The sequence below is a fragment of the Ostrea edulis genome, chromosome 1 (genome assembly GCF_947568905.1).
Source record: "Ostrea edulis chromosome 1, xbOstEdul1.1, whole genome shotgun sequence".
NCBI classification, from domain to species: Eukaryota; Metazoa; Mollusca; class Bivalvia; order Ostreida; family Ostreidae; genus Ostrea; species Ostrea edulis.
Window position 1 is genome coordinate 53586841 of NC_079164.1, and position 18054 is coordinate 53604894.

Here is an 18054-nt window from a genome sequence, read left to right on the forward strand (position 1 = left end):
ATCACCCGTTGTCTGACCATCTGTCTGTAAACTTTCCACATTTTTGACTTCTTCTCCAGAACCACTGGACCAATATCAACCAAACTTGGCAAAAAGCATCCTAAGGTAAAGGGGATTCAAGTTTGTTCAAATGAAGGGTCATGCTTCCTCCAAAGGTGAGATAATTATGAAAGTATGATGGGGTCATTTAGAAATATTCTCAAGAACTACTTTAATTAGACTAGGTATCTTTTTGTATAGTACAGTTTGTCAAAATCATATACTTGGGCATGCAGAGGGATCATTCAAAGGTATTGGTTGTGTGTCAGGCTATATAGTAGTTTCCAGAGTTCAGGAGTTGTGTATCAGGTCATATAGTTGTGTTCCAGAGTTCAGTATCAGGTCATATGGTCTTGTTCCAGAGTTCAGTATCAGATCATATAGTTGTGTTCCAGAGTTCAGTATCAGGTCATATGGTCTTGTTCCAGAGTTCAGGAGTTGTGTGTCTGAGGCTATATAGTAGTTTCCAGAGTTTAGGATTTGAATATCTGTTTAGAGTAAGATTATGTATTGCGCATTATGACAAGGGGGGCTCTTCTTTATCGAGTGATTGCGCTTGAGTCTATGACCAATAATATACATATACACGGTACATTTACTGATCCATTTTGGCAGATAAAACATTTGAATCTTCTGTTTTTGTATGACTATAAACAATGTTATATTTGCCAAAATTAAGAATCTTTTTATTCTATAAAATTAGACAATGATGTGATGAGGGAATTTCATAGACCTTCTGAATCTTAATAATTTGTAAATACTAGGTGGGCAGATAAGCAGGATGCAGTTGGAAGAGATGGAAAAAAACACTCCTTTGACCATCCATTCCTGCAGGTAAGTTCAAGTTTTCAGCTCACCTAAGCTGAAAGCTCAAGTGAGCTTTTCTGATCACCTGTTGTCCGTCGTCTGTCTGTAAACTTTTTACATTTTCGACTTCTTCTCCAGAATCACTGGGCCAATTTCAACCAAACTTGGCAAAGATCATCCTTGGGTGAAAAGATTTCAAGTTTGTTCAAATGAAGGGCCATGCCTCCTTTAAAGGGGAGATAATCACAAGAATGCAAAAATAGGGTGGATTCATTTAAAAATCTTCTTCTCAATTGGGGCCCCAGGGTGAAAATGAAAATTCAGAAAACTTATTGCACATCTACAGGACACCACCAATCATCTTCCAAAAGATGATTTGGCTACTGCGTAAAATATTTGAGGAGTTCTGGGAACCAGGTTTTTTCGTAGAAAAAACATTGATTTTTGACTTCTATTTTGCTCCCTGGATGAAATTGAAAATTCAGAAACGTTATTGCACATCTACAGGACACCACCTATCACATCTACAGGACACCAACTATCATATTCCAAAAGATTGATTGGTTACTCTTTAAATAAAAGAGGAGTTTGAGGAAGACGACAAATTGTCTATCTACCAGGGGCTTCCGTGGCTGAGTGATTAGAGCATCACGCTCAAAATCACACAGCCTCTCACCGCTGGTCGGCGCAGGTTCGAATCCCGCTTGCGTCGATAAGTGAGGAAGTTGCCCAGTTTACTTGTGGAAGGTTGGTGGATACCACATTGTATCTGGGTTCTCTCTTCCACCAATCAAAATCGGGTGCCACCAGATAATTGAAAAATTGTTGAGTGTGGCGGAAAACAGCAATCAATCAATCTATCTCCAGTTTTTGTGTCTGTTGGTCTGTTACACTCTGTTGCAACTTTAAGACTAGAAGAGATGGAATTTTAATCTTTACCACATATCTTGAGGTATGCCAAATTCCAAGTTTAGCTATATAATATATACATTATATTAACTTTTTTGTAGATGTTGAGCAAAAGATACTAATTAACATAACTCTACATCATCATAATGTATCTTATTTGACAGCATATTATTAGCATATGTATGTTCATGGAAGGGAGAAAGACTGAAAATGTCCATTCTGGGAGAGAAAGAACTTGCACCCCGTGTTGATAAATCCAAGACAGGGACTCGACAGCTTCTTTTCCTTCCATTGTCGGATTTCCACCAATCATAATGCGGTCTGGCTGTAAAAGGTCGCTGACTGCTGCCCTCAATCAGTTCTTTCTCTCACAGAATGGACAGTTTTTGATCTTTCCCCTTTACTTAAACTTTGAGGTAAATGTCTATTCAGTCTTAATGTGAAAGTATAGATTTGAAATGTTATCTGTGCCTGTCCATTCTTAAAACAAAAGACTAAAATTAATACCTTATTTAAAAATTACCTCAATACTCACCCCTTTCTTACAGGTACCTGTCCACTCTGTAAAACTGTCTAACAATATTGAAATGAATGGACAGATTCCAACTTGATGGACAGTATTCACGCTAATATGTCAGAATAAATACATAATGCCAGATTTAAATTGACGTTACAGAGTTGTAATTTCCTATTTTGATGAGAAAACTGCACATACTACTTTGATTTTATTGATATTTTAGGCAGTTGGAATGTTTCTTGGTGAATTTTCCTGCCTCATAGCATTCCAGATAATAAAGCTGTATCACCGGGTACGACATCCAGACAGGGAACAAAACTTAGGAAACCAGAGCTTTAATCCTCTCATTTTCCTGCCTGCAGCTTTATGTGACATGTGTGGCACTTCCCTAATGTATATTGGACTCAATCTAACTTATGCTTCAAGCTTCCAGATGTTGAGAGGTAATTATCAATTTTGATTTGTGTGAATATAAAGTGAATTGTTTCACAGTGAGTCTAGGGGTTCCAGATAGCAGATCTTCTCAATGATTATCTTTTGTGTAAGGGATGAAGTTATCATATTCAATTGCTGGGGGCCTAAATTGAAATATTATTTGTTTGCCCTTAGCTGATGACCCAAAAAAATTAGCCTGACTTAAAAAATATGGTATTGTAACCTTTTGCATATCTATTGATGTTTTGTTTACATACAAAACATCAACATATATATTTTGTACACGGAAGATTTTGACAATTCAAAATCACAAGAATATAGATGAACACAGCATCCATCTTAGAAGTACAGGTTGTAATCTCAGAGCAAGAGCAGCGAAACTTTGAAAAACCAAGTCAAGAGAAATTCCAAAGTGACTATGATATATATTTGAGAAAGTCTTATAGAACATTGGTCTTTTATAAGGATTGTGATCTAGATAGAGTATTCATATACAGGTAGGCCTTCAGCTCTCATTGTTGACAAGTTTCATGAAGCAAAAGTAAGCTGTGTTTGATGAGTGCCTGTGGAATATCAGAAGCATTTGATCAATATAGATCCCAACTATCTGTAACTCAGTACTTTGATTAGCTGAGTTATGGCCCTTGGACTTAGAAATCAGTTTTCCATACTTTTTTTCATTATGCTTGCAGATATTCATTTGATAATTGTTACATTGGTTTACCATGAGAAGTTACAGTTCAAGTTTGAATTTCGTTCTGGTCCATTTTTTTTTTGCTGAGTTATGGCCCTTGGACTATCATGATGGCACATTCATACAACAAAATAAGATTTTCAGATTTAGAGCTAATGTTGCTTTAACCTGATAAAACATTATGGAATAAAGCAGAGTTTGATTTATATGTCCTAAAGGGACTGGTTCATGTTTTTTTGTTGAAAAAATTATTTTTCATTTTTGATGTTAAACATTAAAAATATAACTCAGTTAATGTTGACAGCCATAATTTTGATCGTCTGAATGCAAGAATAAAAGCAATATTTCAGCTTAAATCAGTGTTGTGGGAACAAAGACTCTTTATGTTTACGAACAAACCAGTGAAATGTTAATTTTGTAATTTAAAGCATCTTAATTTTGCAGTAAAAAATTAAACTTTTAGATGACACATTTTACGTAAAGAATACTTGAAATGTGATAGATATAATAAACTTAGATTGACATCCATTTCTTTTGAAAACTTCGTAAACAATAACATACCGCAATCTTTGTTTACAAAACAAATAATAAGTTCTCTAGAATGAACTTCTGTTATAATGTGTAACCAAAATTTTCTTGGGAAACCTTTTAAATACATCAGACAGTAGATTTTGATCAAAACAAAATTTGAGGGAAAATCATGAATCAGTCCCTTTAATTTACATGCCATGCAATTGTAAATAATCACAGATCACATCAATTTGATATATTTCCATTTGGTAGATTCTCAATTCATACATTTAAGCACTATTATCTAAGTATTGATAGTTCTGTAGTCCTTCAAAAGCATCAAAAATTGAACAATAGAATTTAAATTTCACAGCTTCACTGACCACAGGTCACTATAAATGCATTCACTGCCCCAGTGAGCACAAATATTGAACTTTCCCCAAAGTTACAACTACTTAATTAAAAAGAGTCTACTACTGTCTACTAATAGAGAGCGAAGTTCGTGTTGCAAAGCGATGTGACAAGCTCGCTCCAATGATTACACAATTGAGTCACGTGATTTGCTCTTCATCAGCTGAAAAATGATGGGGACTACCCATAATACTTTCGGAAAAATGTCGCTGTCACTGCGGTACATACTTCATTGACAACCCCATAGATAAAACAAATACAGTAAATTGTTTGGAAAGTACCGTAAATGATTTTAAATTTCAGACAAGCTTTCCCATACCTTCATATGTTTTGTTGTGGATAATTTCTTGGTGAAAAAAAAAATTGCAGCTATAAATGATGACCTCACATTGGGTCACAATGCACTGTTTACATCAACCCTGTTATATTTCCTGCTTTATGTGGTGTGTTGCAAGATGTTAAGGGTCTTCGCTTGTCTCAATGGTCACACCGTAAAACATATTGGATAACACACTGGTTAACACAGAGAACGACAATAAAAAACCATTTTACATGGTTTCTTGATGTTATTACGCATTTACACAAAATTAATTAACCCCCCCCCCCTTCAAAGAAGAGGGGCATATTGGTTTGCACCTGTTGGTCGGTCGGCCGGTAGACCACATGTCTGCTCAATATCTTGAGAACCATTCACATGATGATAATGATATTTCATATGTGGGTTGGTTATGAGTAGAAGAGGACCCCTATTGTTTTTCAGGTCAAAAGGTCAAAGTTCAAGGGTCAATCTACTCTGGACATAGGAATATAATGTCCGCTCAATATCTTGAGAACCCTTTGCTTGAAAGACATCAAACTTGGCACACTGGTACAACCTAAGGAGTAGATGACCCCTAGTGATTTTGAGGTCATATGGTCAAAGGTCAAGGGTCAAACTGGGCATAGGAATATACTGACAATTCAATGTCTAGAGAACCCTTTGCTTGACAGACATCAAACTTGGTACACTGGTACATCTTCAGGAGAAAATGACCCCTATTGATTTTGAGGTCACATGTTTAAAAGTCAAGGGTCAAACTGGACATTGAAATATACTGTCTGCTCAATATCTTGAGAACCCTTTGCTTGACAGACATCAAACTTGGTACACTGGTACATCTTCAGGAGAAGATGACCCCTATTGATTTTGAGGTGACATGGTCAAAGGTCAAGGGTCAAACTGGACATGGGAATATACTGTCCGTTCAATATCTTGAGAACCCTTTGCTTGACAGACATCAAACTTAGTACACTGGTACATCCTCAGGAGAAGATGATCCCTATTGATTTTGAGGTCACATGTTTAAAGGTCAAAGGTTAACCTGGACATTGGAATATACTGTCCACTCAATATCTTCAGAACCCTTTGCTTGACAGACATCAAACTTAGTACACTGCTGTATATTCAGGAGAAGATGACTCCTATTGATTTTGAGGTCACATGGTCAAAGGTCAAGGGTCAAAATGGACATATAATATACTGTCCACTCAATATCTTGATAAACCTTTTGCTTGACAGACATCAAACTTAGTACACTGGTACATCTTCAGGAGAAGATGACCCATATTGATTTTGAGGTCAAAAGTCAATAGCTGAACTGGACAAAGTAATATATTTTCTCCTATATTTTAAGAATTATTTGCTTGATTGACACCAAACTTGGTACACTGGTACAGCATAAGGAGTAGATGACCCCTATTGATTATTAGGTCACATGGTCAATTCACTCTTGACATAGGAAGATATTGTCTGCTCAGTATTTTGAATTGATGATAATACTATCAATTAAATGAGGTGTGTGTATAACCCTTTTCAATTTTGCACCATGGGGGGCATATGTGTTTTACAAACATCTCTTGCTGTATTTATTCCAATCATGTTGACTGTTAAAATTGTTTAGATGGAGCATGCAGCATGTTGATTAATTCATTTAACTTTGACAGCAAGGCTGATGTAGTTGAAGGGTCTTAACTTGAATACAATCAGTTGTGATCAAATATTAGGAAATTCAATAGAAATATTGATGATATCATCAACACAATTCACAGTGAACTAAAATTTTGTCAGTTGATGACAAGGACATTGCTGATTTTGAGTGTAACATGAACAATGTCCAGATTTCTCCATTTTCCACAATAGATGTCATTTGCACACTCTGACATTTCTAAGTATTCATAACATGGTGTTTCAATAGCTCCAGCAATTTGAATCATCAGACATATTAAGAAAAAACAAATAGGTATCTGTTGTGCAGTATTTTAGCAATCATGAAAGGGGAAGGCAACCCCCCCCCCCCAAATTACAAGATAAATTATACTATTAATTATATGATAAAAATTTGTCATACTATTCTGTTGATATACGGCCTAGATAAGCTTCAGTACTAATCTGAAAAAGTTAAAAATTGAAATTCCTGCCATCTATATGTGGAACTCTTTTGTATATAAGACCACAAAAATCAATAATTTTGACGTCACACCGTCTTTCTGCTTTTGATGAGATTCTAAGATCATCGAAGATGTGCATGTGGTAGATTTTATGAATAAATATGTTGATGCTTTCTTGTCAAGCTGTTAATTGCACTAATGCGAAGGGGAGATGTAAAAAAAGTTTTTTCGAAATTCCTGACCCAACCAAGTCAACTAAAAAGAAAAGACTATTTAAACTGTGGATCGATGATTTGCGTAATGACAAGTTGAGGTTCGAGACATTTGTATGAAGAAATGTGTCTGGTCTGCATCTCGACTGAACGTCTTCTTTTCTCAATTTCTTCTTGTGAAAGAACGGGCTCAAATCTATACGGCTCCAAACTTAACTGTTCAGGAATTGTCATTTTTACAGTGCTGCTAATGAAATAAACTGGAACCAACGGTGTGACGTCATAAATCAAACTTCATTGGCTGCTCTCTTAGCGGCAGGTAATTTAAGATATATAATAGATTAATATTGATTTAATCATTAAGCAAGGGTATTTGTTGTTAAAGACTGTCATTTATTCATAAAAGTAACAATGTGGTAAGGGTTGCCTTTCCCTATAAAAGATGCACTACATATCATTTGATGTTTCACTACAAAAATTCACACATGTTAGTAAAATGTAAGGAAAAAATTTAAGCAAAGGCAAATCATTCTAGCACATTTACTTTGTCTAATGATCAAGTTTTCGATTATTGAAATATCAGTATTAATATTAAGAGATTAAAATTGGTTCCATATCTTTCAACTCTGTAAGACATTATTTCAAATTCAGTGCATCAAAGTGTGTTTCTAATATATAAACGTGGAATATCAGCTGATATTTCAATCCTTTTTAAAGCGCTAAGCGTAGCTGCGCTGTATTGTCGCCAGTTGGATTTTGCTTTCATCATCACATTCCGATATATCGCCATCTATAGGCAAATTTATGCATGGCTGTAGTAAACAAGTCTTGTTTAAAGTAGTTGTAATTTTGCAACCGATCTAGTACGGGGATAACATTCATATTCGCAGGGGCATTTTCCCCCCAGAAATACAGTTCGTTGGACAGTGGATAAAATATGTATAAAAAGGTGACATTTTTGTTCTCATTCTAGGGGAAAGTGGGACACAGAAGCAGGTCATTCTCCAGTTAAAATTCCCGTTTGAATCTGCGTCTGTAATAATTAAAGTGATTATTAATTCAAAATCTAAAAATGAATAAGAATCTGTACATGAAACCATTTTGGCTAGGGTGCCTTTGCATTGTTACCTTCGCATAGCGCTTAGAGGTCAAGAAAATCAATACTTTTGCATGATGTAATCTATAGTTAGAAGCCACGTCGGTAAGCTACATACGAGTCATGAGGGTTTTTCATTTGTGTTTTGACTGCTGTTCCGACTCAGTAAAAAAATTTGTCTGACACAGCAAAAATGTGTGCAACACAGTAAAAAAAAATAATTGATCTGCGTTGATCGTCAACGAGAAAGAACTTGTGCACGATTATGTTTTGACAGCGAAGGACAGAGATCAGTGTCTCAGTGGGACGATATTGCGTAACTGATTACACCTCTCCCGATCACATTATATGTAAGTAGGTCATACAGGAATTCAGAAGATGCAACGATGTGACTTATTTCTAAATGACCAAGATATTCTTCAGAATCATCGTCAACACAATCAAATTTGATTTCATTATTTAGTTTCAAAAATGAGACTGAAATATAACGATCTTGGGGAAGGGAAAAGATAAAAGGTCTGAGTTTACCGAAGACAATGCCCCGGTTTCAAGTCTTCAAAACACCGCCTGGAATTTTACGAGGACTGTTTACTGAAATACATATGGTTAGAACTAGTGTTAGATAAACATTGCCATTGTGTCAAAGCATGAATGTAAATTGGTTTGCGGTCCGCAGCATGCTACACACAGTGAAAAGTAATCGTGTTTTCAATTTGTTTGTACTTCAAACAAACAATTGACAATGACAGGTATATGCTACATGTATTTCCGAACGTACAAAGGATGAAGGAGGGGAAGGGGGCATGGTTTTACTGTCGTTGTCCCCTGTCCCAACATTTTGCTTTCGTTGAACGATCTTTTCATATAAAAAATACATTTAGTTTTTTGGCGAGATGCCTCTTCATTATTTCTAACAGTGGTTTTAACATTACCGTTTGAAAATTACTTTTGTAACTTTTAAGTGCCTAGTTTTGGATTCTCATTGAGCTTATACATTTACATGTTGTGAATATTATATATTTATTGTGAGTCACTTCTGTTAGGTTTTTTTTTTTCATATTAGAACTCCTACACAAGCTGCGAATCTTATGCTTTTTTGCTTAGGTTATTTGCATTTTCATATAAAGAATTGTTTTATAAAATTCAAACAATAGCAATATGTATAATTCAGACAAACAGGTGAGTTTCCTTTGCAATATGAATATGAGCTTTTACAAAAAAGTGTAATACACACATGTTGATGAGTACAGTGTTTAATGTACTGGTGTACAAACTCTTGGAGGTTATTTTTTTTTAGATTTACGTATAACAAACAATCACTACAATGCCTAAATGTAAGTCTAGACTAATTTATCATATTCGATTTATTTGGATCATATCTGCACTAATTTTCATGTTAAAAATTAGCTCTTTCCACTCTTGTTGATAACACAGCATTCAGTTTCAAAGTTATTAATATTGCACCTGTATGATGAAGATCTTTTTAAAATAACTTCCTAAATTTTGTTTTCAGTTATACATGTATTTATCTGACTTTTTTGGATTCACATTCTCTCCAACCTGATTTTGAATTGAAATCAACTTCATTATGGATTACAAAAAATAATTCCACTTTCATGGTTTGATTGCTATATACAGATAATTATACCCCCCGCAACAAGTTGTGGGGGAGTATACTGGAATCGGGTTGTCTGTCTGTCTGTCTGTCTGTCCGTAGACACAATGGTTTCCGGGCTCTAAAGCATTTTCCTTTCCACCTACCGTCACCATATCATATATATGGACTACCCATGGGATGAAGATGTTCCCTATCAATTTTGTGGTCAAAAGGTCAAAGGTCAAGTGCACTGGACATCGAAGTAGCAATATGGTTTCCGGGCTCTAAAGCGTTATCCTTTCCACCTACCATCACCATATCATACATATGGACTACCCATGGGATGAAGATGTTCCCTATCGATTTTGGGGTCAAAAGGTCAAAGATCAAGCGCACTGGACATCGAAGTAGCAATATGGTTTCCGGGCTCTAAAGCGTTATCCTTTCCACCTACCGTCACCATATCATACATATGGACTACCCATGGGATGAAGATGTTCCCTATGGATTTTGGGGTCAAAAGGTCAAAGGTCAAGTGCACTGGACATTGAAGTAGCAATATGGTTTCCGGGCTCTAAAGCGTTATCCTTTCCACCTACAGTCACCATATCATACATATGGACTACCCATGGGATGAAGATGTTCCCTATCGATTTTGGGGTCAAAAGGTCAAAGGTCATGCACACTGGACATCGAAGTAGCAATATGGTTCGGTTTGTCATGCCATTTGTTTTTTACACTCAGAAAAGAGGTAGTTTATACCTATTACCAACACCCTTTGGGAGATTGGGGTAAGCGGGGGGGGGGGGGGGGGGGGGGGGGGGGGGGGTATTCTTAGTGAGCATTGCTCACAGTACCTCTTGTTATGCACTGGATTCTGTAGTACAAGTCATACTTATTTAAATGATTTCTGGTGAGGTGATGAATGGATGAAAGGGATGTAAAGTGTTTCATAGACCTGCATTATTGATGTGTCTTGACATGAATATCTGTGGCACTTGTTAGTTAGTGTATGTGGTTATTTGTATTTTTTCTTTTTTGTCCAGTTGTTTGTTTGTTTCTATCATTATTTGACATACATGTACATGTATGTATCTCGCTGCAATAATGTAGCCCTATTCAATTTTTTTTATTCTGACATTTTCGGGATAGGGCTACAATTCCATAGGATCTTTGTAATGGTGCAAAATAATTTTATGAATAACCGATAATAAGCTCTGTGTTTTAGTCCCAAATATTGTTTACACCAAAAGGAGTACCAAATTTGTGCTCGGGCATGTCTAATAAAGGCATTTTTCATTAAACATCATGTACAGCATACAAAATTCTTCGTCTGCTTTGCCATGCTTGTTATCGCGAGATGTCGTAGGTGGATCTATAGAAAAACCTAAACATTGACAATCTGCACGAAAATGTAGTTAGTCTAGATGTAGTTAGTCTAGCCACTCCAACAAAGAAAGGAAGACCATATGGTTGCAGAAATAATTTATACTCTGCTGTTCGTTTTTTAACTTGATATTGAATCTAAACCTTTTTAATACCGACGAAATAGCTTTCTCCTCCGTACTTGTCCATTGATGTAAATACTATCTTATATGGCATATGCAAATAACTTGACAATCGGAAGTTGAAACTTCAGTCATCAAATATGGCGCACAAATATGCAATCTGATTAAAACCAGTGTAGCGATCTAAGTGAGCGGATCTCAGGATCTGGTTTTAATCAGATTGCACAAATATGAATCGAGAAATTGGAATATATCGAAATTGTTGAAAATGGTAGAATAGAGTTTCACAAATCGTAAGTTGCAGGTTGTAAATTTATATATTGACTAAGAAACATAGAATATCATTTTATTTACGTAAAGAAAGTCACCAAATGTTTAGAATGATCGAAAATGTTGCGGGAGTGAATCACTCCCGCATTTGCACCATTACGGAGATCCTAAGGAGTTGTAGCCCTCTCCCAAAAAAAAAAAAAATCGGAGAGGGCTACATTATTACAGCTAGTTACGTATTAAACTATAGATTTGTTTCATTTCAGTTGTATTCTAAAAATATTTCATACACTATTAAACTGGAACACAACAGTAAGTTAGTTGCGTAATAACAATTGAACACTTTTTACCGAAAACTACCATTACAACGGTTTTCACATTTTCTACCAAAACTTGACAAATTTCTAAAAATATTCTTCTCTAGAACATCACATCTGTAAGAAAAAAAATTACATAGTCATGTAGAGCATTTCATGATTCAGGGTGGATGTGGAGCAGATCAGAAACCCTAGATTTGGGAAGATGGGTGGGGGCCAAACTGGGTATAAAGTGTTTATGTGTAAAATATTTGAATAGCATAGCCTTTAATGCTATTGATTGATTGTATCTTGTTTAACGTCCCTCTCAATAATTTTTAATTGATGTGGAGACGTCACCAAGACCGGTGAAGGGCTGCAAAATTTAGGCCTTTGTTCAGCGCATACGGCCATTGTGCAGTGAGGGTTCTTTAGCGTGCCACACCTACTGTGACACGGGACATCCGTTTTTAAGGCCATCTCCGAGGACCCGTGACATTCACACCTGATGCAGAGAGTTTGGCGATGGAACTGTCACTACCTGTTTTAACGACCTAGGTCTGTCGCGGCCGGGATTCGAACCCCGACCATCCGCATACAGGGCGAACACTTTACCTCTAGACCACCGCAACGGTGGTAATGCTATTGGTACTAAATTCTGATTATAGATATTTAAAAAGAGCAGGTGTCCTTTACCAAAATTGTAAATTTCATGATCTTATGACAGGGTTTTAGTTCCGGGTGGGACCAAAATCATTTTAGTGACCATTATTTTTAACATAAAGTTTATATTTCACCGTGTTGAAAAGTTTCAGGACATTGTTTCCAATCCATATTTGTTATTTCCTTAGGCTAAAAATAAAAATATGTTTGTTTCCCCTCCCCCGGCCGGGTCAAAAAAAGGGTCCGGGTCAAAAAATTGCGCATTTTAAAAAAATTTCTGGAACAAAAATCGTGTCCGTTCCAAATTTTACTTTTGCTATGTTTGGAAGTCGCCGGGATTTATCTCTCGAAGTTTCAATGTTGTCGGAAAATTTCAAAGATGGGCGACACGAAGATCGCTTTGTCGTCTACTGTAAGAATAAAATACAAACAAACATCAAAAGTGGTTCCGATTGTGGTAAATTGACTTTACAGTTACTTTAAAAGTTGTACCTGGAATGATGTGCTGATTGATTTAACCGCAGACGATGATCACAACATAGATGAGTTAGACGAGGTCTCTGTCACTGTGTTGGACAAGCTAACAAACGGCGTGACTTTCGAGCCAGGTTTTCATGAACAAATAAGTTATTTTTTAATAAGTACACTTCTGATATGTTATTAAGTACATCTGTTTCTACTAAGTCAAGAATAAATGTTTTTGTTTTCAATGTTTTCTTTGAAAAGATGTAATGTTTATATGTAGGTATTCATAAAGTAAACCAAAATATTGCATCCACCGAGTGCATTCACACTAACATGTCCAAGAATATGAATTATAAATGCCAGCAGACATGTCAATCCAGTAACCAACATAAAAACAAGCTCGACCAATACAAGGCATACTCTTCTTCTGATGTACAATATTGAAAATGACTATCGGTACTCTGAGTTGCTTTTTCATAGGTGTTTCCAACGAAAATTTTCAAAAAAAAAAAAAAACACACCTGCCTGCCTGGTCTGTTTCAAAAGTCAGACCCGGGGAGGGGAAACAAACATTCTTTTAAATATGACCTTACAGAAAATGTATTATTTAGTTGTGCGAAAATAAAGAATTGCGCATGAACTTTTTTTTTTTTTTACTGTTGTTCCTACTCATTAACTCATGAAGTCAGCTTAGCGCTTTTCAGTACTTTCAGTACTTTAATTATGGATACAATGAGTGATGGATATAGTGAATTATTTTCCAGCTCCCTTGCATTGTGTTGTAAACGGAGTCCACTGTATATTTCATTTTTTTCCCAGGTGCAGTCATCATCTTCACAGCACTTCTCTCAGTGGCGTTCTTAGGTTCAACAGTTCGGAAGGTGATGTGGGCAGGCATTTTCACCATTCTTTTGGGTTTGGCATTGGTGGGATTGTCAGATATTCTGTTTGGAGATAAATCAGCACAAACAGACACCAATGGAATCATTGCAGGTAATCTTCTTCATGGTAGACTCATAATGGATTTGCATAACTCGGGAGGTTAGGTCCCAACTACAGTTCCTGATGTTTTCTGCAATAAAACTTGCATGTAAGGAATTACAAGGGACCGTTGCATTACTAAAATTTCTTTTATTGCCAAACTCCTCATGAACAAGTTTTATTGTACTGACCATTTTTGGTCACCAGTCACTCAGTTAATCTATAGCGAATCATGGATGTCTGATGTCATCTGGCAATAACATTCGTACATTATAAACTTCTCTGAAAGTACATGGTTATTTTTCATCAAATTTGGGATGAAATATTCAGGTAATCATTAAATGGGAAATGAAATTGTGAATTACATGGTCAATGTGCCTCTTCGATTATAATATGATAATACCAAATTTGCATACCACCTTCTACGACCCTGTCTTCAAAAGAAATGTCCATATTAGAGTATCAAAGGTCTTGATATAGCGCCAAGGTGAAGCTGTTAATTAGTCATTACATAATGATAATTTAAGGATTAGTGTTGTTTTTTGTTTGTAAGAAATTTTGAATTCTAGTTTTACATCATCACAAAAATGGGTGCTTTGAATTTCAGACAACACAATTGAATGTGCACCCATCTGTTTAATAGTACAAAATATGCATTGAAACTGCAGACTTTTCTCACAAAAGTATTAAAATTGCAATGTCTTGTGAATAAGAGTATACGTGTAGTTCTCATTGTGGGAATGATGAGGGACCTGAGAAGTAACTACAGGGAATGATGAGGGGCCTGAGAAGTAACTACAGGGAATGATGAGGGGCCTGAGAAGTAACTACAGGGAATGATGAGGGGCCTGAAAAGTAACTACAGGGAATGATGAGGGGCCTGAGAAGTAACTACAGGGAATGATGAGGGGCCTGAGAAGTAACTACAGGGAATGATGAGGGGCCTGAGAAGTAACCCTTATTCACAAGAATAACTGACTCAGATAAAGTCAAAAGGTGTTGTTACCTCACTGAGCTTTTTTGATAAAAATTTGTCTGTTGTCTGTCCTCATCATCATTGTTGTCATTGTAAACTTTTCATATTTTCATCTTCTTCTCCAGAACCACTGGGCCATTTTCAATCAAACTTGGTACAAATCATCCTTGGGTGAAAGGGGATTGAAGTTTAAATCAAGGTCCATGCCTCTTTCAAATTGGAGATAATAAAGAAAAGGCGAAAATATTGTGGGTAGCATTTAAAAATCATTTCTAGAACCACTGGGCTAAAAGGTTGAAATTTACATGAAAGCTTCCTGATGTAGTACAGATTCAAGTTTGTTCAAATCATGGCCGTTGAGAGTAGGGTTGGGCCACAATGCTAGGGGATCAAAAAAGTTTTACTTGCAGATATATAGGAAATACATTTTAATTTGAATCTTCTCAAGAACAACAGGACCATGATTAGTCATTGTTAATATGCAAACATATATAATTTGTGGCCCTCTGAAGTTAGGGATCAAAGTTTTACATGGGGATATATAGTGAAACACTTTAAAAAATCTTCATCTCAACAACAGCAAGGTCATGATTAGTCATATTGATGTGCAAGTGTCTTTAGGTAGATCAAATTCAAGTTTGTTCAAAAATGGGGCCCCGAGAGTTTGGTGGGGCCACAATTGGGGATCAAAGTTTTATATGGGAATATACAGGAAATTTCTTCAAACAAATTCTTTACAAGAGTAGCAGGGCCACACTAAATCATGTCCAAATGCAAATAATCCCAAGTTGTGTGGATTCTATCATTCAAGTTTTATTGCAATTGATCTGCGTCTGCCGGCGGTGTCCGTTAACAACTTCTTCCCAGAAACTACTGGGCCAATCTTGACGAAATTTGGTATGTAGCATCTGTAGGTGAAGGGGACTGGAAATAATAAATTTCATAATCCCCCCCCCCACCCCTTAAGGGGCCTTAATTTTGGGGTAAAAACTGTAAAATTGATGTATTTCTTTGAAAATCTTCTTCTTTACTCCTGGGCATCTAGCAGAAAAAGTGAGTATATAGTAATGATGAGCAAGGAAGCTTCTACCAAATTGTGAATTTCATGATCCTCAGGGCAGGGGTTCTGACCCCAGGGTGGGGCCAAACTTGCTATATAGTGTTTATGTGTAAAACACTTAAATAACATCTCCTTTAGTGCTATTGATAGTAAAGGGATATTTAGAAAGAGCAGGCAGTCCTTTACTTGTAATTGTAAATTTGATGATCCCAGGGGTAGGGGTTGCGATATCAGGGTGGGGCCCAAATGGTCAGTTATTAAATGTGTGAACAATAGAAATTTTTAACTTCCTCTTGATAACTATCATTCCAATTCTTTTCAAATTTGGTATGAAGCATCTTTGGAACAAGGGAGACATCAATTGTAAATTTCAGGACTCCTGTACCCCTGGGGCCCTAAGGGCGGGGCAATAACTGTTTAAAATTGACCAAATTTAAAAAATCTTCTACCCTACAACTGCACATGTGTAAGAAAAACTAAAATAAATTGCATAGTGATATTGAGCAGGAAGGCCTCTACCAAAATTGTAAATTTCACGATCCCTGGGGTAGGGGTTCTGACCCCAGGGTGGGGCCAGACTTACGATATAGTATGTATGTGTAAAACACTTAATTAGCATCTTCTTTAGTGTTATTGATACAAAATTGAAACTACATAAATGGATATTTAGAAAGAGCAGGTAGTCCTTTATCAAAATTGTAAATTTGATGATCCCAGGTGTAGGGGTTTTGGTATTAGGGTGGGACCAAACTTAGTATATAGTATTTATGTGTAAGTTTGCTGATACTGTATAAAATCTAAATGCATACCTAGGAATAGTAGAAAAGGATGTACAAAAAATGGTGTATTTCAAAATCCAGGGTTTTGACTGTAGGGTGAGTCCAAATTAGTCTCATCTTTTAATGTTTTCATGTTAATACACTTATTATATTATGTAAAGCCTTTCATCAGTGTATGCACTTTTGAGGGCATTGAAGTTTAAAGAACACATCTTGTTTTATACTGTTGCTGAACATTAGAAATTAGCTTAGATATGGAGAACAGGATATTTTTTCTAGATTTCATAGCCCTTTGGAGTAGTGATACTTTTTCACTAGTATTCAGGTGACTGATAAGGCCTGTGGGCCTCTTGATTTTTTTTTTTTTTTTTGACATCCAGGAGTCAAGATTTTAAGAAATAACAAACTTTTACTATGTGAACTTTATAAAGCCCAAAGGGTAATGAATTTTACAACTTAAAATGTAAAGCTTTTATGTGAATTCTGAAATTCATGGGTTATTGTGGTAGGGTGGGACGTGACAGTTGGTTTATGGATGCACAGACTTGATTTTAGGGAATTTTGGAAAAAGTTAAGAAATGAAACTTAAAATTCTTTGTTTGATACATGCATCAAACAAAGAACTATAAGTTTTATTTCTAATCATTTAATTATGTTTTTAAGATAGAAAAACAAATAGTTTCTCCCATCAAAAAGCTTGAATTAACGTTTTTGAAATGGCGCACAAGAATACATATATGTTAGAATGAAAACAACAACAAAACGGCATGGCTGTGTGTTCAGGTCAGGAACAGTTACTGTGCAGATTTAAATGGATTACACGCCAAATTAAAGGTGCAATGGTTAAAAGCTGAATTAAATATAAAGGAAGATAACAAGTGGTGACTGGATTTATGCTGCATTGTGTTGGAGGAGACGTTGAACACTGGTTGTGTCGTTGGAACGGTGGAATGCAACTCGGCTCCATTTCAATATCGAGTAAAAAGTTCAACACCTCTTCATCTAAAACGCACTTGTTGACTGAGCCCCATATAACGCAGTTCAGTTTAATTAATATTTACCAGATCAGAAGTCGCCACTTGCTCCGTCATGTTATCGATCTCGTAAAGCAGACGATTCATACCGGGAACTCGTGTAATCTGTCTACTTCTACCAGTAAGTGGTCTACGTCATCAAGTTGACTATTCTGCCACATCATCGCCTATGTATGTTGTTTCTTTAAATTAATTTGTATTTTATTCATATCTTTAGTTGTGCTTATTTTTGATAGCAATGAAAAACAAAAATCAAACGAATGCATGTCGTTATATATAATGCTTGTGTGGAAAATCCCGTTCTATAAATAGCGCTAAAATTAGAACGGGGAAGACGCATTCCAGAGAAAAGTAGTCCCGCGTGCTTA

The 18054-nt window shown here is 36.1% G+C and overlaps 1 protein-coding gene across 3 annotated transcripts in view; it reads left to right on the forward strand.

Moving 5' to 3' along the window:
* The window catches only part of LOC125649966 (solute carrier family 35 member F6-like), a 48691-nt gene that overhangs the window by 3068 nt on the left and 27569 nt on the right, over window positions 1-18054 (forward strand). For 2 of the 3 annotated variants that reach the window (XM_048877889.2, XM_048877897.2), the window contains 3 exons: window positions 804-873; window positions 2496-2715; window positions 13676-13849. In XM_048877889.2, coding sequence (XP_048733846.1) covers window positions 804-873; window positions 2496-2715; window positions 13676-13849 — 464 coding nt within the window. Of the gene's footprint in view, window positions 1-59; window positions 156-803; window positions 874-2495; window positions 2716-13675; window positions 13850-18054 lie in introns of all 3 variants that reach the window. The other variant, XM_048877882.2, reaches the window with a different exon arrangement.